General features: G+C 43.1%; 1 protein-coding gene across 3 annotated transcripts; it reads right to left on the reverse strand.

The window, feature by feature from the left end:
- Nucleotides 1–447: 447 nt before the first annotated feature.
- On the reverse strand, nucleotides 448–24,127 carry LOC120672953 (flowering time control protein FCA-like). Of its 3 annotated transcripts, none has more exons than XM_039953608.1 (18): nucleotides 23,529–24,127; nucleotides 22,526–22,596; nucleotides 22,001–22,079; nucleotides 19,049–19,131; nucleotides 18,916–18,967; nucleotides 18,362–18,429; nucleotides 16,281–16,347; nucleotides 16,105–16,184; nucleotides 15,969–16,033; nucleotides 15,802–15,864; nucleotides 3,039–3,195; nucleotides 2,876–2,953; nucleotides 2,239–2,787; nucleotides 1,895–1,993; nucleotides 1,625–1,819; nucleotides 1,101–1,160; nucleotides 956–1,002; nucleotides 448–806 (listed from the first exon to the last, which is right to left on the reverse strand). In XM_039953608.1, exons 1-17 carry the CDS (start codon nucleotides 23,866–23,868, stop codon nucleotides 964–966), a joined length of 2,145 nt encoding a protein of 714 aa, XP_039809542.1. In that variant the 5' UTR covers nucleotides 23,869–24,127; the 3' UTR covers nucleotides 448–806; nucleotides 956–963. The 3 variants fall into 3 exon arrangements, 2 of the variants coding, with proteins under 2 accessions (XP_039809542.1, XP_039809530.1); XM_039953596.1 differs by having other exon boundaries at nucleotides 1,895–2,074; nucleotides 23,529–24,122; XR_005674429.1 differs by having other exon boundaries at nucleotides 529–806; nucleotides 1,101–1,365; nucleotides 1,895–2,074.
- Between the last annotated feature and the right edge of the window lie 230 nt (nucleotides 24,128–24,357).

Here is a 24,357-nt window from a genome sequence, read left to right on the forward strand (position 1 = left end):
TACCTAAGCCAGTGATTCAGCATCCTATAACTACACTCGATATTGTGAAAATTTGCTGACTAGCGCCCGTGATTTTTCCCTTCCGCATTAAGAGAGTTTTCCACGTTAAATCCTCGTGTCCTCTATGATTGATTTACTGTTTGTCATCGTTTATTTGCCGTCAATTCTCTAACAGTGTAAGTTCAGATACTACTGCTTGTGCCCACGAGATGAGGCTTTCAAAAAAATGGTAGGGAAAGAAAAAAAACGCAACAAAAAAAGAACGCAACGCCTGGGCACATACGCCAATGTGCCTATCCAATGGTAAATTTCTACACACCATGGCCCACAGAAACACAAGGCGAAGGAAAAAACGTGCACTTGGACCCGGCCATGAAATGTTCCCGCATGATATCTGAATTATCAGTCGGAATTGCACGGTGCCTCGTATCAGCGACACAGAACACGAAACCAGGGAAAAACAATCAGACCGCCAAACGTAATGCCACAGCATCACGCAAACATGACAAATCATACCACAGCGGTAAGGAGAGAACAGAGATGAAAGGGACCCAGGAAAAGACCCTCCGTCGCGTGGGGATAACCCGCCGGAGAACATGAATGGCTAACAAGGGATACATCGCCTAGGTCGCAACAATGTACGCATACAGGATCTACCATCTACATATCAGTCTAATATAAATCCAGAGTTACGCATATCGGGATGGGCGCCTGGCTGTGCAGGATAAACAGCCGCTGTTACAGACGAACGGCACAGGGGCTGAGCTCAATTCCCAGTCTTGACTAGCACTTTTTGTCGTCATGACCTGAAAAATGAAACAAAAATCAAGGCAAAGTATAAGCACAACCCAATGACCAGACATAATGTCCTACCAAGGTCATAAAAGGAAAGCCCCCCACATGTTTCAATACATGGGTACGTTGACAATAGGGAAGGGAGAAGGGTTATTCATACCTGCAGCACTAACTTTTCCAAGCACGTTCTTGTGCAGCTTGAATGTCCTAAAATTATGTATCCAAAATAAGTGATGTGACTGGAAATATGAATAAGCAGTCACAGTGCTAAGAGAACATTTAAGTAATGCAATAGACTAAAGTACCTTCTGAATCCTGCTGGGATCAATGGAACCAGCTGCCTGTAACTGAGAGTAATTTAATTCCTGCATAGAAGTTTTGAGCTCCACAATTTCAGACATTGTAAAATTTATTATAGAACATACTGCACCAAAATGAAAAACGAAGGCCAAAAGACAATCTGGCATCTTCAGATTCTATCCTAATTTAACCAGAAAGGCTTCTAAATACAGAGCTGATAGCTCAATTTATACAACTGATACATCCTTGTCCTCTTTTGCATCCTGCGTCCTGAACAGAAGATTGCAAAATAAAAGCTTGCATGAAGTTCAATAGCAATCTACTTGAATCTAAGAGGACAAGAGCTACAGTGAAAAAATGCTGCCCCTAGAAAAAAAGCCAGATCCATCTGGACAATCCCAGTTTGTCCAAGAGAAAAATGTTATCTTCAAGCATGTTTGCACACAAGCAAAATAGTGATATAAAACTGTAGACAGTGCTAAAAAGAATCCACAAGCCAAAAACATGAGAGAAGGAACTGCACATGCACCTGTTGTTTCATCTGCATTTGTGCTTGTCCTTGTGCCTGGGGAAGTTGTTGAATTGGTTGCATGGATGGAAGTGACTGACCCTGTGGTGGTGATTGCAGTTGCTGTGCAGCAATATTTTGTTGGTGCTGTTGAAGCAAAAGCAGTTTCTGCTGTTGCTGCTGCTCATAAAGCACATACTCTTCAGGCTTCTCCCACTGCAGGACACAATAGCCCCTAAGAATTAACCACAAATTTTGCTAAAATATTACATGATTAGCATTATTCCTCACCTTACTCTCACGAGTAACGCTATTGTAGTAGTACTTAAAACCTTCAGGGGAGGTATGCTCTGTCCAGTTGCAGGTTAAAGAAACTGCAGGTGAACCAACCTGCTGTGGAATTGCATTAATATTTGTCGGAATAATGGCACCTGGAGCACCAGGGGTGCTGGATTGCACTGGCTGTCCAGACTGCAAAAATTACGTAGTTTGAATACATTTCATGTTTACAATATGTTATCCAATGGAAAACAGAAAGCAGATATAATTTATTACAGGGGAAGACAGCGACAAGGGGAACATACATGTAGCATGGTTTTATATCATGTATAATCAAGTCGGTATAAGGAAAGTACCTGCTGTTTAGCAACCTGTGCTGGGGCTTGCTGATTTAGGTTAGTTTGCTGCTGCATTAGTTGCAGCTGTTGCTGCAACTGATAAATCGCCTGCTGCGAAGACTGATAACTAGACTGCAAAGCTGCCTGCTGTTGAAGCAGCAACTGTGGTGCTTGTGAAGGCATCTGCTGCATCGACTGCTGGAGCATTTGGTGAGCAACACTGGTGGGAAATTGCTGCTGACCAGGAACAGCTTGCATGGGATTGGACTGTACAGATGAAGCAGCCTGTAAAGCACCTAGAGAAGCATTCTGTTGAATCAATGGCTGTGATGCTGGAGGTTGGCCAGGCAATTGCATAGATGGCATATTCTGGCCAAATGAAACAGCTCCCGTGGATTGTGGAACCTGAAGCTGCGCAATCTGTGGAATATGCCCCTGCAGAGGTTGTCCTTGCTGAGCATTCTGCAATTCTACAGGGAAATTCTGTGGTGGACCAGGTGGCTTTTGCATGGTTGGGATCTGTTGGCCTCCAAGGTGATGCCCTTGTACCATTGGAGGGTTCATGCCCTAGAAAGCATAGAGTCCCCAGCACTATGATATAACAATTTCAAAGGAAAAAAACATTAAACAGAAGTCACAATATGAATAGTTGTACCATATGCGATGAAGTTGGTGCAGCTGTCTGAGTTGATAAGGAACCATTTCCGTGGAGCATCGGAGGTCGAAAAGCAGCCTGTCATGTTTTGAGGAAAAAAAATATTACGAAACGAACTAACTATAAAAGTAAAACCACAACAAAGGATTGACTTGAAACATACAGTATCTGCTGATGTTACAGCGCCACCACTTAGCATCAAGGGATTGTCAGATCCAAAATTATTGTATTGATTTGGTGCCATTGACCTTGGACTTGATGGACGCCAAGAATCAGGAGGCATATGGCGACCCCTTGGTTCCTCAAGATTTGCTGTAGGCCTGGATAATAAAAAATGAATAGCACTAAGCAAACTCTGATGAAACTCTAAAACTTCTCAAGTACTCCCTCCGTTCCAAACTAGGTGAATAGCAAAAGCTATGTATTTAGAAAAGTCAAAACAACCTATAATTTGGTGCATAGGGAGTAGAAGATATGATTATGATTAATTAGTACAAGGCTATTAGACTCTTCAACAAGACAGAAAAATGATAAAAGTTAACAGTTGTTTCACATTCAGGCATTCCATTGTTGTCTATATACCATCATATCTTATTTATCCCTACGTTAAACATCTTTTGCAGATTGTTTCAGAGCTACCGCATCTGTTCTTTTTCTCAGTATTTCTACATACAATCTAGGGATGGCAGTCACACCCATGGGTGCAGGCACCCAAGGGTTTGGCACCTAATGGGTGCAGGCGTGGATGTAGAATTCCACCCATGGGTGCTGACCCGATCCGACCCATACTTAAGCGGGTTGAGGATGATGTAGGATTTCACCTGTGGGTGCACATTGGGCGCCCAAAATCTGATGAGGACATCCCAACTGATGTATAAGACAGCCCACATAATGTACAAGACAACGATGTCTGCAAGGGACCGTTGACTCGAGCAAGAGCGCATCTACTACAAGATGAGGTGAATCTAGTACTTAATGAATGTGAACATGCCTCTACTAAGAATTGTTTACTGCCTAATGGAAGTGCATTTCTTCTCCTTAGGTTCCAAGAGGAGGCCATGGGAAGTCTGTCCAAGTGATAGAGAGCAAGTTGTAGTCCCTGTGAGGCACCAGATATTGTAACAGAAGTTCAAGGCAAGAAAACTGTACCAATCCTGAAGGTTTCACCATGAGTATCCTATACCGTCGGAAGCATCTTGAAGTCTATTTTCCAATGGCACTTAATTCGAGTACTTTGGATAACCTAGCAATGACATTCGAGTACTTTTGTAAAGACTGTTCCAGATTTTGTGACAGAAGTTCAAGGCAAGAACTGTACCAATCCTGAAGGTTTCACCATGAGTATCCTATACCGTTGGAACCATCATGAAGTCTACTTTCCAATGGCATCTAATTCGAGTACTTTAGATAATCCAGCAATGAGATTCAAGTACTTTTGTAAAGACTGCTCCAGGACCGAGTAGTTCAGACTAGTCCAATCTGAACACCCCGTGAAGTGTTCCAACTCCTGTATTTTCGAAATGGGCTTGTTTGTAAGGCCTCCAGCCCAACTAGGAGGGATGTTCCTAGTATAAATCCAACCACGCATTGAACTCAAAAAAATAGAGAAGCCAAGTGCTCTTGTCCTTAGGGTTGTGCCATAGCTGCCCCCTTGAGGATTGGGAGTTTTCTCTACCATTTGTTCTTGTGTTTCCTTGTGATTTGCAAGAGCATTGCCTCTACCTTGTGTGGTTTAGGTTAGGCATCGAGCAAATCATGTGGTTGGGCGAAATCATTTGTCACAGGTGGCTGTTCGAGCAGCTGTTGGTGCCATCGGTTCGTCAGGTTGCACAGGTCAAGTAATCCCCAGATCCTACAGTGAGAAGATCGGGCAAGCCCCGCATCATCTTGGAATTCAGAGCTACGGTTTACTCGGTAGGATCTTTAACCACTAGTTTCCCTTTGGTTTACTGTTCTAAACTCGAAAATACCAAAATATTCCACTACCCATAACCCGATCTGAAATTTCAATGAGTTTGGTTAAGTTCTTGTCCAATAGATCGAGTTTGGTTGCTGAACCTTTGTGTTTCCCCTCATTTTCCGCCTCTGATTTGTTTTCCCCATTTGTTCCCCATCAAGATCTGCATTTTCCCCTTCGTTCTTGTGCTCTTGTTCAGATCTATTTTCATCCTTAAGTCATTTCACGCTCAGATCTGAAGTTTGAGAAGAGCACATGAAAATCAACATAACTTCTACATTTCAAGTCCGATTTGAGTGTTCTTGAGTTTGTTGGAAAGGTTATTTGAAATCCTATAAGAACAACATATGCTTGGTTTCTAAATATTAGAGTTGTTCCACGCTTTATCCATGAAAAGTTTCAGTAATGAACCAAATTTATCCTTTGTGGAAACTTTGAACCTAGTGAGACTAGTTGTAGGTTGTTGCTTGTGGGCTTTGCACTCTGCTCTTTCTAAAATTTATCTCAATAGTAAGTGCTAATTTGTTTATAATCTGGTGGCTGATCTTTGTAGCAAAAGAAGGAAAAAAGAAAAAGAAAAAGAAAAAGAAAAAAAAGGGATTAAGCGCTGAGATCACCACAATGACTGGTCTTGCTTGATAATGTTCAGCTTGCATATATCTATCATTTGTGCAAATCTTGTAGCCCTGCTGATCTTGTGAACATCTAGCTAGCATCTCTCCATAACTTTTGCAGCACTGAGCTTTGTCTTCAATCAAAACTTCAGTTTAGCTTTTTTTTTTTGCTGCAATATGTTTTCCCATCCTTGTGTGTGAGTTGCTAAACACATTCTACAATTCCCCTGTTTTTAGTTTCAGATTGCACCACCACATACATAACCTTTCAAGCTCCACAAATAAGACTGTGTTTAGGATGCACCGTGACTTTGATTTCGCTTAATCTATCACTTTTGTCGTGTCTACTACCACCAAAGTGAGTGCAGCTCGGAATTCAGCAAGGACACATAAGAACATCGGTGGTAAAGAGGTGAGATTGAGTGTTTCCACAAAGCCACATAACTTGAATTGGTTTCTTTTCTTACACTAACCATGGCAGGTGAAAATGAAGAGCAGCCACCAACCTATGTCACACAATAGCGACTACAGAAGCTAGTGCAAGACTTCAATGACCAACTTAATGAGAACATGATTGTAGCCCAAAATAATGTGGTTGCCGAAGTTGTGAAGGCATTGAGGGCACAAGGTGATGTAGGCTCTCCTGAAGAAGAGCTAGATGAGACCGATGAAGAGTATGCAGCTCTGTCATAGCGGGAAGAGCAAGGAAGAAAGAATGTCCTTGGGCAAGGGCGTGGAGGAGGAAGAGGTGGTGATGCCTTTGGCTGAGGAAAAGGCCGTGGGCAAGGTAATGGTACTACAGTGAAACGATAGATCCAGATACTTTCAGACTACATTGCAATGACAATTTTCAACGCCATCGCAATGTCATCAATAATCGGCCCAATGAAGAAAAGTTCGGAAAGCTGAAATTCAGCATGCCAAAATTTGAAGGCACATCTGAACCTGATGCATATCTTACATGGGAGTTAAAGGTTGAGAAGATATTCTGTGTGCATAATTATTCAGAGGAAAAGAAGGTGCGTATGGCTGCACTTGACTTTGATGGATATGCTCTGATTTTTTTTTCTCGAACACGCAGGAGATCTGCGTATCAATATAATAAGGTGGGTGAGAACACCCAGAAAAAACACAGGCTTTGATTTGTTTATTAGGGGGGAACAAAAGCCTATAGAAACAAACCCCCCTCACACACAAACTAAAACTCTACTCCTGTAGCACTTGTTTTTCTAGACCCATGACCAGGATCAGCTATCCTAACCAGCCGGTAACTGGGCGAGGATATGAGAAATTCCTCGCGCACCAGCAAAGCCCCAAAAGCTAGCTCCTCCCTGATTAAAGAAAGAACTTCCCTCAGGTTTGGTTGCACTCCATCAAACACACATCGGTTTCGGTGATTCCACAGCGACCAAGCCACCAGGATTATAATGGAATTAAGCCCCTTCTTGACCGGGCCATCTACCCTGCTGATCACATTTTCCCACCAATCATCCAAGGAGTTTTCATCAGGTTGTGGTGCTAAGGCCTGCAAACCAAGCCCTTGCAGAACACAGAACCATACCTGCCTTGCAAAAACGCAATGCAGCAGCAAGTGGTTTATTGTCTCTTCTTCTTGATCACAAAGAAGGCAATATTCAGGATGAGGCAGTCCCTTCCTAGCCAATCGATCGGCCGTCCAGCACCTATCATGTGCAACCAGCCACATGAAGAATTTACATTTGTCCGGTGCCCAACTTTTCCAAATCCTTTCCCATGGTCTGAACTGAATGGCTCCGATGAATAAAGCTTCATAAGCTGACTTTGACGAGTACCTTCCTGAGGGTGAGAATTGCCAAATATGATTATCTTCTATCTCTGTTTGCAACACTACCTCAGAAAGTAAATCCCAGAGCCACAAATACTCAGCCAGAACAACCACAGTTAGGGCCCCTCTTATGTCAGATATCCACCTCCATTCAATCATGGCCTCATGTACTGTTCTTTTCCTTGCTCTATTGGAAATTGTGCCAAAAAGGTGAGGTACCATCATATCCAGGCTTCGCCCATGCAACCAACAGTCAGTCCAAAATAAGGTATTCATGCCGTTACCTACCTGAGTGATGATAGCCACCCTAAATAAGGATTTAACTGACTGATGAACCTGAATTGGGAGGAAGGCCCAAGGTTTGCTAGGTTCAGTCTTATGTAGCCAAAGCCACCTCATCCTAAGGGCCCAATTCAATTGCTGCAGCTGTGAGATGCTAAGTCCTCCCAGTGCCTCAGGTCAAGTAACCTTGGACCAAGCCAACAAACAGTGCCCCCTTTTATATCCTTTCTTCCTTTCCAGAGAAAACCTCTTCTAATCTTATCAATAGCTTTGAGAGCCCAGGTAGGGAGATCCAGAGCCATTGCCAAGTAGATGAGCTTGGAGATAAGCACAAACTGAACTAGGATTTTTCTGCCTGCCTTTGTTAATAGGTCAGCCTTCCATCTAGGAAGCTGATCAGCAATCTTATCGATAAGTGGTTGAATTTGGGCCCTTGTTAATTTCTGCAGGTAAAGTGGCAAATCGAGATAGGTGCAAGGGAAATCCAACATCTGGCAAGGGAGGTGCGCCTGAATAATTTCCCGAGTTTCCTCATTGCACTAGATAGGCAACACTGCTCTTCTGAATGTTTGTCACTAATCCAGAAGCATTCCCAAAAAGGTGTAAAATGTCTGGTGATATCCATATCGGTAGCAGAAGGTCTTAGAAAAATTACCACATCATCTGCATAAAGAGAAATCAGATGTTGCAGGGCCCTCCTAGCAAGAGGTTGTAGCAGGTTCTCATCAGCAGCCTTTTGTACCATATAGCACAGCACATCCATTACCAAAATAAACAGCATTGGGGACAACGGGTCCCCTGCCTCAATCCTCGCTGATAGGAGATTCTTTCCCTGGGAGATCCATTGAGAAGCACTTGAGTGGAAGAAGAAGAGAGAAGACCACTGATAATATCACACCAAATCTGCCCAAAACCAAGATTTCTCAGAACTTCCAACAAGAAATTCCACGAGACCGAGTCAAAAGCTTTTGTTATATCAAGTTTCAGCAATAACCGAGCTTGCTTTTGTTGGTGCAGGTGTCGAGTTGTTTGCTGCACTAACATGAAGTTATCTTGTATAAAACGACCTTTGATGAATGCACTCTGGTTGGGGGAAACCAGCTGATCAAGTCTACCAGCCAGACGATTAGCAAGGATTTTTGCAATAAGTTTAGCAAAGGAGTGAACTAGGCTGATGGGTCTAAAGTCTCTAACATGTGAGGCATCCTCTTTCTTTGGGATAAGTGTTATGTAAGCCGAATTCAACAAGTTGAAATTCCCAAATTTCCTGCTCCATACAGCCGAGACTGCTGTCATGATATCATGCTTTATAGAAATTCCCGGTAAAACCACCTGGCCCTGGGGCTTTGTTGGATGGCAAGGAACAAATGGTTTTCCAAATTTCCTCTTCGGTGAAAGGAGTCTCCAGATCTGACATATCAAACCGTGGGATGTTCAGTTCCTCCAAATTAACAGTAACTTCCCGGTCTAAGGATTCTCCAAGAAGATGGATGTATAAATGGTGGATGTTGTTCTCCTTTTCCTCATGGCTAGTAAGCAAATGTCCCTCATCCGAAACAAGCTTGCAAATAAAAATTTTCTCTTGCGGTGCTTAGCATGGAAGTGGAACAGAGCAGTGTTGGCATCTCCTTCCGAGAGCCAAGTGATACGGGATCGACTTCTTGCGATCGTACGCTGTAGTAAAGATAGGGCCAAAGAATGTTTTTTGAGCTGGTCTCTCAGCCACTTCTCCTGTCTCGACAGTAATCTTGCATCTTGTGCAATTTCAAGCTGGTGTAGAACTTCTCTAGCAAGACCCAATTGGGAGTTAACATGACCAACCTTTTTGTGTGAACCCTAAAGGTTGCAATTTCAAGCTGGTGTAGAACTGCTCTGGTTTGGTGGGAATTGGGAACAAATTTAGAATCAAAGAGAGGAGAATGGTGAATTTCCAGTGGCAACCTAGGCTAAAATGAAAAGGGAAATGAGAGCACGTTTTGTCCCGAAACATTATAAACGTGACCTCTTTGACAAGCTGTAGAATTTGAAGCAAAGAAGCAAATCTGTGGAAGAATACTACAAGAAAATGGAACAAGCTATGATTAGAGCTCGTGTGTATGAGAATGCAGAGCAGTCCATGGCACAATTTCTCTCCGGTCTAAACAAGCCAATCAAACGTGTTGTAGAATTTCAGACCTACAACAATGTAGTGGAGCTAGTGCACATTGCACAAAAGGCTGAGCGGCAATTGCATGATGATGCTAAACCAACCAAGCATTCAACTTTCAGCTCAAGAGCATCATCAAGTGCTCCAAAAACAGCAAAGTTTGATTTGGGACGAGGTATGTTTGCACCCGGTTCAAGCTCCAAAGCTAATGATCGTTCCAACGCCGTTGAAAAATCTAATGCTTCAACAAATGTGGAGAAATCTGCAAGCCCAACATCATCTAAGACCAGTACTCCAGCAAGTTCCTCCTCTAGAAGTAGTGGAATTCAATGTTTCAAGTGCTTAGGAAGAGATCATGTCATCAAGAATTGTCTTAACAATCGAGTCATGATTATTACTGAAGATGGAGGATATGATTCAGCTAGTGAAGGAGAGTGTGAACTTCTTGCTGAAAATGATGAGATTGATAACACACATGAAGTTGAAGATGCTAACTACAAGACTTATCCTTTTTAGGCTGGTCACACCATTATAGTCACCAAGACATTGAGTGTTCAGCTCAAAGATGAGAAGCAAGCACAGCGATTCAACTTGTTTCACACCTAAGCAAAAGCAAATGGCAAGTTGATCAAGGTGATAATTGATGGTGATAACTGCCACAACCTAGCTAGCAAAGAAATGTGTGAGAAATTGGGGTTGACCATGATAAAACGCCCTCGCCCATATCATGTGCAATGGCTTAGTGATTGTGGAGACGTCAAGGTGCAGCATATGGTGAGAGTAACATTCAGCATACATGATTACACCGCCGACACTGTTGATTGTGATGTGTGCCCATGACGGTTTGCCACGCTCTTGGGAAGGCCATGGCAATTTGATAGGCGTGTTGTACATGATGGGTATGAAAACACACATGCCTTCAAATGGCAAAGGAAAGGGGTCAAATTGTTGCCAATGACTCCAGCTCAAATCATGATAGCCAACATGCCAAAGAAATTGAGTGAGAGCGAGAGAGAAAAAAAAACATTAGTGCTGTCCAAAAATCGGTGAGTGAGCACCACAAGCCAAACATGAGTGGAACGAGAGAGAATGAGGGGATAAAGATTGTCATGATAGCCACCAAATCTGAAATGAGAGAAATGAGGGAGAATCCAAACATGACACACTTTGTGCTGCTGTACAAAGATGCAATTCTAACCGCTAAAGACATGACTTCTCTTCCTAGTGTTGTTTCCACTGCCTTGCAGGATTTCAATGATATTTTTCCCGAGGAGGTTCCAGCTCGCCTACCTCCACTTCATGGGATTGAACATCAAATAGACCTTATTCCAGAAGCTTCATTTCCAAACCGGCCACCGTACCGCACCAATCCGGAAGAGAAAGGAAATTCAGCGGCAAGTACAAGAACTACTCGACAAAGGATATGTACATGAAAGCCTCAGTCCTTGTGTTGTCCCTGTTATTCTTGTTCCAAAGAAAGATGGTACTTGAAGAATGTGTGTTGATTGTAGGGCTATTAACAACATCACCATCCGATATCATCATCCCATCCCTAGGCTTGATAACATGCTTGATGAAATTAGTGGTGCTGTTATTTTCTCTAAAATTGACCTACGTAGCGGGTACCATCATATTAGAATTAAGGAGATGAATGGAAAACAGCCTTTAAAACAAAATTTGGTTTGTATGAGTGGTTAGTGATGCCTTTTGGTTTAACTAATGCACCCAGTACTTTCATGCGCTTAATGAATCATGTTTTGAGGGCATTCATTGGAAAATTTGTGATGGTTTACTTTGATGACATTTTGATATACAACCACACCATTGAAGAGCATGTTGAACACCATAAAATGGTGCTAGATGTGCTTAGAACTGAGAAGTTGTATGCTAACCTAGAAAAGTGCACCTTTTGCACCGACAAGGATGTGTTCTTGACTTTTGTTGTTTCAGGATAGCGAGTAGAAGTGGATGAATCCAAAGTTGAAGCTATCAAGAATTGGCCTGCTCCTATCAATGTGAGCCAAGTGAGAAGCTTTCATGGTCTTGCCGGATTCTAGCGGTGCTTTGTGAAGAATTTCAGCACCATTGCAGCCCCATTGAATGAGCTAACTAAGAAGGGTGTTGAATTTGTGTGGGGTAAGTCAGAAGAAGCCGTTTTTCGAGAGCTAAAGACTTGTTTAACTTCAGCCCCATTGCTTGATTTTCCGGATTTTAATAAATCTTTTGAGATCGAATGTGATGCTAGTGGGATAGACATAGGAGATGTTTTGATGCAAGAAGAAAAAACCCATAGCATACTTTAGTGAAAAACTTGATGGTGCTCAACTAAATTATCCTGTTTATGACAAAGAACTATGTGCTCTAGTTCATGTGCTTGAAACTTGGCAACATTATCTTTGACCTAAATAATTCATCATTCATTCTGATCATGAAGCTTTGTAATATTTGAAAGGCCAAGCAAAACTGAACCGTAGGCATGCCAAGTGGATGGAGTTCATTGAGTCTTTTCCTTGCGTTGTCAAGTACAAAAAAGGGAAAGAAAATGTTGTTACCGATGCTTTGTCTAGAAAGAGTGTTTTGTGAAATCAATTAGAGGTCAAGGTGCCAGGATTAGAAAACATAAAGGAATTATATGCCACTGACCATGATTTTGCATAGCCATATTTAAAATGTCAAGAAGGAAAAGGGTGGGACAAGTACCATTTTCATGATGGGTTCTTATTCCGAGCTAACAAATTGTGTATTCCAGATTCCTCCATTCATTTGCTCTTATTGCAGGAATCACATATGGGTGGATTGATGGGTCACATTGGGAGAGACAAGACTTGCTGCTGAGTGATCACTTCTATTGGCCTAAGATGAGGCATGACATGGAGAAGTTCATGCAGCGATGTACCACCTGCCACAAGGCTAAATCAAAATTGAACCCTCATGGTTTGTACACTCTACTCCCTACTCCCTGCGCACCATGGGAAGATATAAGTATGGATTTTGTTTCGGGGTTACCAAGAACTAAGAAGGGGAGGGATTTAGTTTTTGTTGTTGTGGATAGGTTCTCTAAAATGGCACATTTTACTCCTTGCCACAAGAGCGACGATGCATCACATATAGCTGACTTGTTTTTCAGAGAAGTTGTGAGACTCCATGGCGTGCCAAAGACCATTGTTTCAGATCGTGATGCGAAGTTCATGAGTTATTTTTGGAAGACTTTGTGGGCCAAGCTTGGAACAAAGTTGTTATTTTCAAACTTGTCACACACAAACTGATGGGCAGACGGAGGTGTTGAACCGCACACTTTCCATGCTGCTGCTAACAATGATCAAGAAGAATCTAAAGGTGTGGGAAGATTGCTTGCCACATGTTGAGTTTGCATACAATCGAGCAGTCCACTCTACCACACAAATGTGCCATTTGAGGTGGTGTACGGTTTCAAACCGATCACACCACTCGATTTGCTACCACTTCCACTCCAAGGGTGTGCAAATATGGAAACTTCTAAGAGAGCTGAATATGTGAAGAACATCCACATCAAGACCAAGCAAGAGATTGAGAGGAAATCCAAACACTATGCTGCCAAAGCAAAAAAAAACCGCAAAAAGATGATCTTTGAACCTGAAGACCATGGTTTAAAAGGCGGTCAGGCGAGGCGAGGCGAGCGACCCCCTTCCGGACGCCTAGGCAAGTAAGGCGGACGCCTAGGCGACGCCATACAAATATGTTAATATATAATGCAACTAAAATTCAGAAGCATATTACACCTTAATATTGCCAATTTTTAACATACATCCAGAGTTTTAGACCATAATAAGGATGATAAGTAGTGCTACTAGAGTACTAGACTACTAGAGCACAATATAAAGTAGCAAAATAGCAAATCTAAGATGTCTCAGTAGCCAAAAACGAGTCTCTAATGGCATCATTTAATTAGTAGTGCTGGTAGTGCACATTATTTTATTATATATGAAATAGCAAAAGAAATCTGAAATCACTCATCTCTCCATAGCCTCGTCAAACTCTCCAAGGATGCTGCTAGCTGCCTCGTCTCCTCGTCAAAACAAGGGAGGGGAGACTAACAGGAGGCGATGCATACGTCGATTCCTGGTGCCCAGCGAGAAGGCAGGTGGGAGCAGGGGGGCGGCGGGAAGCCAAATCGGAGCTGGCGGCCGGCGGGAAGGCAGGTGGAGATGGATCTAGGTTCCTATCACAGAGCAGACGGATTGATTTGACGGCCGGCATGCTTCAATTGAGCCATAGATGGAGGCCTTTGGTTACTGCTGGAGGGGAGCGGCGCACGAAGACCTATGGGGCAGTCGGCCATGCTGCGCTTCGCGCGGAATCGATGCGCCGCTGGTGGGAATCGCCGCCCTAGGAAGGGGCGGAGCGGGGCTCTAGTCCCTCTCTGTCTAATTTCTCTCCCTCCCTCTCCTCTACCTCCCGGCTCCCACCCTCTAGTCTATCGCTCCTGATTTCTTCCCACGCAGCAGCGGAATGCGGGAAGCTCCAGCGCGAGCACGATTTCTTCCCGCCAGCCGTTTATTTCCAAGCGCCGCCGCGAGTAAAGCGTCTGCCGCGGGCGCCTAGGCGATGCGCGGACGCCTAATCGAGCTAGGCGGACGCCTTACGCGCGCCAATCTAGGCGACTCTGATGCCCAAAAAATTCTCGCCTAGACGCCTAGGCAACGTCTAGGCGATGCCTTGAAAACCATGCTGAAGACCTTGTTTGGGTGCATCTTCAGAAGGATAGATTTCCAGAGAAACAAAAATCAAAGCTGCTGCACCGTGGAGATGGTCCCTTCAAAGTCCTTGCCAAATTTATCCCCATTCCTTGGTCCTAAAGAGTTAAGAGTTGACGTCGACTCTTTTTGAAGAACGGGAGGATGATGAGGACATCCCAATAGAGCCCACATAATGTACAAGACAACAATGTCTACAAGGGACTGTTGACTCGAGCAAGAGTGCAACTACTACAAGATGAGGTGAATCTATTACTTAATGAATGTGAACATGCCTCTACTAAGAATTGTTTACTGCCTAATGGAAGTGCATTTCTTGTCCTTAGGTTCTAAGAGGAGGCCATGGAAAGTCTGTCCAAGTGATAGAGAGCAAGTTGCAGTTGCAGTCCCTATGATGGCACCAGATATTGTAACAAAAGTTCAAGGCAAGAACTGTACCAATCCTAGAGTATCCTATACCGTTGGAAGCGTCTTGAAGTCTACTTTCCAATGGCACTTAATTCGAGTACTTTGGATAACCCAGCAATGACATTCGAGAACTTTTGTAAAGACTGCTCCAGATTTTGTGACAAGAGTTCAAGGCAAGAACTGTACCAATCCTGACCGTTTCACCATGAGTATCCTATACCGTTGGAAGCGTCATGAAGTCTACTTTCCAATGGCATCTAATTCGAGTACTTTGGATTACCCAGCAATGAGATTCGTGTACTTTTGTAAAGACGGCTCCAGGACCGAGTAGTTCAGACTAGTCCGATCTGAACACCCCGTGAAGTGTTCCAACTTCTGTATTTTCAAAATGGGCTTGTTTGTAAGGCCTCCAGCCCAACTAGGAGGGATGTTCCTAGTATAAATATCCCTTGTACACCAAGTGGAAACCCTAACCACGAATTGAACTCAGAAAAATAGAGAAGCCAAGTGCTCTTATCCTTAGGGTTGTGCCATAGCTGCCCCCTTGAGGAGTAGGAGTTTTCTCTACCATTTGTTCTTGTGTTTCCTTGTGATTTGCAAGAGCATTGCCTCTAACTTGCGTGGTTCAGGTTAGGCATCGACCAAATCGTGTGGTTGGAAGAAATCATTTATCACAGGTGGCTGTTCGAGCAGCTGTTGGTGTCATAGGTTCATCAGGTTGCACAGGTCAAATTATGCCCAGATCCTACAGCGAGAAGCTATGAGGTGGAAGTTTGACTTGCCATCTTGCTAGACCATTATGGGTGCAGCTAGAAGTGACAGGTCTCACTATGGGTGGGTTTTTCTCCACCTGCACCCAACCCAATCCATGTGTCAGCAACTCATGTGCAAGAAGAAACCACACATAGTTCATGTTATTAACAACTTAATTTAGCTGTCCTTGTGCAAACATAAGTAACTGAATAAGTAGTGAAACTGAAACCTGATAACAAGGGCTGCATCCGATCGAGGACTGAAACCAGGACCCCCGAATGCAGGGCCACTCCTAACCAGAAAGGCAAATCAGATAGTAGAAATGATGATGATTATAATTATTTCAGGTAAATAAAATAAATATGATAATTCAAATAGTTGCAGTTTGCTAATCACCTCGATTCTCCAGGTCTTGGCCTCTTAGGATCAGCAAATCTAATGACTAATGGTTGCTCGCACCCCTAACACACAAAATACGACATAAATATCCAGAAAGCGAAACACAGAATGTCAGCCTTGCACAGAAATTTACCCTCATTATGTAAGTCCCATTAAGTGCATTCATAGCTGCCACTGCTGGCTCTTTTGATGAGAATTTGACAAAGCCGCAACCTTTATATTACATAAGCCAAAAGTCAGAACTTGGAATGGAATCAGTTAAAACTTGGAATGAGAAGAGCTAAATATTAAAGCAAACAATTCACAAACCTCGGCTCTGCCTCATGCCATCTCTCATAATGTAAACATCTTCCACATGACCATATGGGGCAAAGATCTGAAAAACACATTAAACATCGATATGGTCCAAAATACATTTCTCCAAATGTTTCTCAACTGAAGAAAATGCATTTGTCATCAATCTTAGAAACGCAAACTACTAAATTTGTGCTAATAATGTCCTCAACGTAGATACTCCCTCCATTCTCAAATATATGACACCGTTGACTTTTTGCCCAAACTTTTACCAACAATATTTATTTAATGAATTAGTTAAATAAAACAAAACGAGTACCACTACGTCGATCATCAACAGTACTTCAGATTTAGCTTATAAATGTATCAATTTGCACAAATATTTGTAGAGAAGACGAATAGTCAAATGAATGAAAAAATCAATGGTGTTATATTTTAAGTCAATGGTGCATAAATATTTAAGAATGAAAAATGTTATCGCAGGTTGGTAATGGATAGCAAGCAGTAGATTCTATATTCCTCAGACAAGAAATTTTTTGTTTTCTTTTCCTCGACATGCAGGAAGCTGTGATTTTGTATTAAGGAGAGAAATGGTCCAAACTATTAGAGTATATTTGGTAGGTTAGGATATGTAATCCCGGACTCCCATATGTATCGGGGAGATGTCTTACCCCCCAACTCTTTGTACTCTATATATACCGCCCAAGGGGCCACATACGCATCCTACTCTCCAACATGGTATCAGAGGGTCACGATCATGTGACCTAATTAGGCTTCCGCTGCCGCCACCGTCGCGTCGCCCCCCCCCCCCCCCACGGAGATCGATCTCCGCCGGGGCAGCGCCCTCGTAGGATGCGCGGCCGATCCTTCTAATCCACCGCGCCTATCGTGGTCCAGCAACGCAAACGGACCTTCTTCTCGTGGTGATGCGGCGCGGCTGCCTCGGCATCACCTCCCCTCGTCATCTACCACCGGCGCATCTAGCACCACCCTGCCCCTCCCTCCTCCTGCGCCGTAGATACCGCCGTGTGCGACCGCGTGACTGTGGAGGTAGCCTAAGGGGGTGCTAGGTTGCTACGCCACAGGAGATGCTGGGATCACATCGGGCTGCCACGCCGCCGGTCGATGCTGGCGAACCTTCTTCGAGATCCGCAGCCGGGACGGGCTGCAACGGGGCCTCCTCGCTCCGCCCCAACCTCCACGCACCGTTCCCCGCCCAGCGTCGCTGGCGGGTCGCGCCACCGTGGGCCGAGATTGTATCCACGGTCAGTCTGTTGCTGTTGCGTTTCTTTTTTTTCCTGGTCAGAGATCAGGTTTGCATCACCCTGCCGTTCATCGCCGCATTGTCGTCGACGCTCCCAAGAACAAGGTTGTTGTTGCATGCACTCACGAGTTGCGGCATCAATGCTCGTGATCAAGCCATCATCGCCGGTGTCACCACCTTTTCAGGTGGCGCCATCCGATGCCATTCCTCGTCAAGCTTGCACTCGATTCGAGTCCGCGCCTACTGCTATTTTCGCGGGGACACTGCCGCCGATGTTGCTGAAGGAAGACGCCCGAGCACTTTTCAGTTGCCTCGTCTACCATCGCCATTCGCCGCTCACTGTCTTGCAGCTGTCACCGACAAGAACCTGTTGAGTTTGTGTACTCGTACGCCTTTGTTGACGCTTCGGACCTACGCCCTCCTCCACGGCTTCGACCACGCCCACTTCGACCTTGGTTATTTGGGCACTAAAGGGCTATCATCTGCATAAGCTACTCCAATCAAAGCATTCGCACCGACGTTCCGACTGCGGGGGGATGTCTCCATTGTTGTCCAATCTGTTCATTCCTGTTGCTACTGCTACGAGTGCGAGGGGATGTCAAAGTATATTTGGTAGGTTAGGATATGTAATCCCGAGCTGCCATATATATCGAGGAGGTGTTTTACCCCCCCAAGTCTTTGTACTCTATATATACCGCCCAAGGGGCCACATAATACGCATCCTACTCTCCAACACAAACTACACTACACCACCTAGGACCAAGGATGAGAAGTGTTTCCGGTAAAAGGAGTCTTACATTGTTAAGGAAAATAAGAAGTGCAAAATACTTGCCTCTTCAATCTCCTTTGGAGTTGCTTGCTTATTGAGGGACGCGACAAATAATTTGTGCTCAATGGCCCCTAGCAATTTTTTTCAAAGAAACCAATGAATTCACCCAGTAAGTACAAGAAACAAAAAATCTCATCTCAAGAAGAAAAACAAACAAGCTACACAACTTGAACACAACAAAATAACAAAGAATCCTAAATGTGAAATGATATATTTGAGATGCAGAAAAAATGGACAATAGGAACAAAAATCACAGCTAAAGTGATCAAGAACCAGAGTACATGTAATTGTAAAACCTATCAGGATTGAGGAAACACAATAAATTTGTTTGTACATGCTACAAAATATAAAGTGCTTTGTGATAAGCAGCATATAGAGGTATGTGTAAATCTTAGAGAATCTGGCACTAGTGTTGAAGGTGCGCTGTTTGATGTTTTAAACACAAAAATAAAAGATTTTTGAGTGGTTGAGTATAAAACAGGTTGAACTGTTATGGCTGCCTCAAAACCAGTAATAACAAATAATGCAGAGAGGTCACATAGTAAACCAAGCATTACCATGTCGCTCCCTTTCACCATCAGCATATCTAACTTGAACAGGGCCCATTGCCTGACATAAACAGATTCACAGTCAATAAATTGCAAAATAAAGAAACCAAGCTTAACGAATAGCTGGCAATGAAGTACATACTCCAGGCAAAGTGTACTGGTTGTGCAGACCCCTGATGGCTCTTTCCGCCTCCTCAGAAGAAGCATATTTAACAAAACAACAACCTGCAAATGTATAAAACGCAGATTATTTAGTCAGTTACTCTTTTCTGTACTGTGATCTACTATATCGGCCATAATAATAGTCAGTGAACAGCAGGCAGAAAGGAGATAAGTTGAATTTAAGGAGGCAAATATCATTTCTTTTTTTAGTTTGAAACAGTCAAGAAAAACAACTTAGACCATTTCGCATTTCAAGAGCAAGCATCATTCAGGTAAGGGGTAAAAAAATGGTATAAAGACTTAGCAGAACACATCAAAGTATCGATTAGGGAAAAGACTACATTTGCAACACCGACAGGCACACTCCAATATCAAAGTCATACAACTATTCATCAGGTACGGCAATTTACCATGTTATAGTTGACTAGAAGTTGTGCTGCAATTGTTGTAACACCCAAAGGCATTACTTAGATTAAAGAAAAGAAGTGTGATTCGCACATTAGAAAGCACGAGGATATCCATAAATCCTAAGCTGTGATAGAATTAGAACTCAGTCTGCACTTCGTATAATGGTGAATAAAATGCAAACAGTCACAAGTCGTTAGCAAAGCACATAATGCACCAAAATTGTGCATACTATGAGAAAACAGACACGGCACAGAATACGAAACAAATATGAAGTGATAAGAGTCTGGTTATCAACAAGGCCAAGAAAGTTTCAAAGGTTGAACCACGGAAAAGGTTTAGAGGGGCTTCATGCAGCCACTGTATTCAACACCATAAAAAGGATTAACAAAGATCCATCATCATAATGACAAAGCATTTTTTGACAGCAGTCAGTAAAAATCTAGCAAAGCAATTGCCAAAAGGCAACCTGCAATAAGCTGATAAAGTGAAATATAGCCGCAATACAGTGGTTAATCTAGATACCACAACAAGCTGATAGAGGAGTAAGTAAATATATAAAACAAACCATCAAAATGGCATTGATCTTTGAGCAAGATAGATCACTGGTTTGTATATGACATTCCATTGGAAAGCTTTTACAGCTGTGCATCCCATGAATGTGCATTGAGGAGAAAAATGAAAAGAACCGCAAGGTGCATGGTAAATAATAAAAGGATACACTCAAATAGTCTAGAGAATACAGGTAACATCACTCTTCAAATAAAACGATATAATAAGCGGGTTCGGAAATGGCCCAAAAGGCTTTCTAGAAAGATATAATTCAGCCCACACACAACATCATTCTTGATAGAAAACGATATAATAAGCAGATTCGCCAATGGCTCAAAAGGCTTTCCAGGAAGATATAATTCAGCCAACACACATGGATAATAGGGATGAAAAGAAACAGCCAAAAAGTGTGATGTCAATTCAAACATCTGATAGCATACATGAATACCCTGTAGGTACAAAGTATAAAGTTAGGTCAATAAATGAGTACAATCTGTCAGAAGACGAGACATTACTACTTGCTGAACATGACAGCACAAACAATAATAAGCAACAAATTTCACCCATCTACCATATCCACCATGCTGCAGTCTATATCAGAATAATTATGAGATACATATGCTATGATCTTACCGCAGAGTGTCTCACTTAACAGGGGTAATCAAATCATGTATGGCAAAGGCTTTGAAATCCAGAAGCACGTTTATAACATAAGTTATGGATCCATAATCAGTTCGATTTCAATTTTCCCTATGATAACAATATAAGCAGCAGCAACAAAAGACCAATAAGATAGTTCAAGCACAAGGACTTTCTGGAGCGCCATCATCAGCTGCATGTCAAATGATCCGACTCAGAATACTAAACATTGGCCCTTCATAGACAGCAGTTACACAGATAATGTGTCTACAAGTCAAGTACTTTGGAGTGACGATCATCACACGGAATAGACTAACTTCCATTTGGTAAGTGTCCATGCTTACATTGGATGCAAGACGCACAGCACTGGTATACCGTCATGTGTCATCAACTCCAAGTTCCATAACTTAGAAACACCATTGCCAACCATATCAGACCAAGGTTGCCATACAGCTGGAATCATCATTTCAAGGATTGCATTGTAGATATTTTGTGCGAACAGAAAATTCACCATAACAGTTGTGACAAGCAACATCATGCAGTCATGGAAACACTAAGCGCATCCCAAATTTACACACACATCAATGAGTTGCATACAGCCAGAATATCGAGTTCAAACCCAGAACTCACAAGATTCATCATCTTCATCGGATCAGGTTTTCGGACCACCCATGACAATATACCGTTGAATCAGATGAATTCAGATGAATCTAGATTGACGATGCACAACACGTGTGATCATTTCCAAACAGTACAGGATCATCAACACCACACCAGCTGTCTGTCATCAACGTGAAAGCAATGTGCAGCTATACCGCATCGTCAAATCACTTTTTCACGGAATTCAGTTATTCACATTATGGGATTCCACACCATGCAATTCATAATTACATGGATAATAAAATCTTAAACCATGAAAGGCAACGGATGGAAATTTTGTATTGATTCATTATAAGGTTATCTGTTGCATCACAATCAAGCACATAGATGCAAAGATGAAACTACACCCTCATTGCTAGAGTGACACAGGAGATCCAGAAGGTCAATATCATATAAACACAGTTTTTGGTACTGAATCTGCTGCCTTGTGTAGCAGTAGAGTTGAGGCTAGTTAGGTTACAGTAATCAGTGGACAGTTAGTTGCTTCCATTCTGGTCTTCTACTGAATCCACAGGAGACGAACAGAATGGAAGCGCAGGAAATGAAAATCAACAACCACCAACTCTAACTGAGATAAGATGCAACCTTGTTGCTCCTATAACCTCTCAGAAACCTGAAAACAAAAGAGATACTTGCATTGTGATAATATGAGGAAAAAAACAAAGTCATAGTGCACCTTGTTGTTCACCGGTCTTCCTATCCTTGATTAAAGCAACTTCAAGAACATCTCCATGCTCCTCAAATAAAGGACGGACCTGAGGACACAAGAATCTGTCACAAACTGAACACAATAAATAAAAATCTAAATAACAGAAAAATAAAGCATCATGTACGGCAAACATGAGTACTTTTCTAGCTTAATTCAATCACTTGTTAGCCAAAAAGACAACGACCCCAAAAAAAATGGAGTAGGTAATAACTGGCTAGATGCCGCTTTATTCCATTTTAAATTTGAATATTATGAGCTGATATATGACAAACAATGCTTTCACATATTTTTTATCTTGTAAGCTAACTAGAGAACTTCTAAATTTGAAACCTCTAGTTTGTTTTGTGCATAGTGATAAATAATAACACAACACTAAAGATGAGTACAAATTATATCATCAGCTCAGGAATGATATAAATTAAAAAAGATGCTAGCAAAACATTAAGAATTTACTATGCAAGAAAGAGCTAGTAGCATGGAAGTAATACTGACATCTTCTTCAGTTGCTGTCCTTGGAACAGACCCAACAAAAAGTTTGACGTAATTACTTCTGCTATCATGATCTGCAGGAAAATTTCAAGAGCAATATCAATATAAGTAAAAGAAAGGGTTTGCCTATGAGAACCTTGAACTTATTTCTTTCGGGTTTCATCTCTAGCCTACCCCAACTTGCTTGGGAAAAAAGGCTATGTTGTTGTTGTTGTAAAGGGTTTGCCTATGATTAAGAAATCTGTGTCCACTTGACCTCATTCACATACAGCAATTTGCCACAAGTTATTCCTACCATAGAATAATAAATTCTACCTTTTTCTACCAATATAATTTGTTGTATAACTCTGAATGGAAAAGCAAGCTTTAAAGTAGAAGAGAAGTCAAGTAACCTAACTCTTAACTGAAGTTTTGGGATGTTTAAGGACCAATGGTAAAATTAGTCAATAATTGACACTTATACAATCTAATTAGTCGAATATCAAATGTGGGAATAAACAGATCTATCCAATCAATGAGCCAAGTTACTACAAATTTTACAACAGATTATCTCAAGAATAAAGCTAAGAGAAAATCCCAACTCAAAATGCTAGGAAAGTTAGCCTAACATCGAAATAGAACTGTGGCTGGTCCCTCCCTCCACATGTAGACAAGGTGCACCCTATATATCCGAAACACTCAACAGTTCATCCACTCAAATAGTTGGGTGTTTTTCTCATTATTACAGCAAAAGCTGCTAGTGTACTAGTACTATATTTTTGCAATGGATTCCTGCTATGCACTCTTAGTTTCGCACAGCTTTGTTAAGTCTCAACAACGACTTGCCTATTTTACCAAGAATTTCTAAGAAGGTTGATTGAATTTGCGTCCATAAGCTAAGGAAGGTCACAAATCAGCACTAAAACCCTAGTCATGCTTAAGCAACCTCAAATTTCCCATCTGGGGACAGCACAACCCTAACAATTGCGTATAGCATCCAAAAGGCCCACGTGATTTTGGAACTAACCTTGGAAATCCCCACGGCCTCCACCACGGTTGCCGCCACCGTAGCGTTGCCTCTGCTCGCCGAAATCGTCCCCACCGCCGCCTCTGTACCCTCCACCCCCGCCTACACCGCCGCCACCAGAAAAATCGGAAGAGCCACGGTACGGGTGAAACCTCCCGCCACCGCCACTGCCTCCTCGACCACTGCCATCTCCCCCGCTGCGCGAGGAGTAACGATGGGGCGGACTACCCGCTCCTCCGCCACCGCCGCCCGACCAGCGGGAAGGACCCCGCTGGAACCGGCCACCGGAGCGGTCGCCGCCGCCCGAGGGACCGCCGGAACGGTCGTCGCCCCGGTGCATGTAGCGGAGCTAGGGTTTTGCGGTGAAGCGGGAGGAGAGCACGAGAGCGACAGGGGCGGCTGGGCGAGTCGGAGGAGAGGGTGATCGACGCCAGACGGGACCCGTGGGTGGATTGGGATTTTGTTTTGTGTTGCGTTTCGTTAGCTTCGTGTGGATGGCCGGCCAAGGGCCGTCAGACTAGGGAAGGATTTTTGTTTTGTGTTGCGTTTCGTTAGCTTCGTGTCGATGGCCAATGGGCGTTAGACTAACGGAATTCGATTCCGCCGTCTCTGTTCGCTCGACTCTGTTTTGAGCTGGCGACTCCGAGCCCTGTCCCGAACCCTAGCGTTTCGGGTTCTCCTCTCCTCCAAAATTTCCACAAAATCTCCACAAATCTCCACGGATCCTGTTCTCCACTCCTTACCTCGTCCTCTCCCTTGGTTCGGGTGAGAGGTTTGGGCGCGCAGGGGCAGCTGTAGGGGGCGCGGGTCTCTTGGCGGCTGCTGAGGA

The sequence above is a fragment of the Panicum virgatum genome, chromosome 2K (assembly GCF_016808335.1).
Source record: "Panicum virgatum strain AP13 chromosome 2K, P.virgatum_v5, whole genome shotgun sequence".
Taxonomy (NCBI): Eukaryota; Viridiplantae; Streptophyta; class Magnoliopsida; order Poales; family Poaceae; genus Panicum; species Panicum virgatum.

Coding starts and splice junctions, on each gene's coding strand:
- LOC120672953 (XM_039953596.1), bottom strand. CDS start 23,868: ATGCACCGGGGCGACGACCGTTCCGGCGGTCCCTCGGGCGGCGGCGAC. Junction 16,185..16,280: donor TGGCATGAGGCAGAGCCGAG/GTTTGTGAATTG, acceptor TGTAATATAAAG/GTTGCGGCTTTGTCAAATTC. Junction 1,161..1,624: donor AAATGCAGATGAAACAACAG/GTGCATGTGCAG, acceptor ACTTCTATGCAG/GAATTAAATTACTCTCAGTT.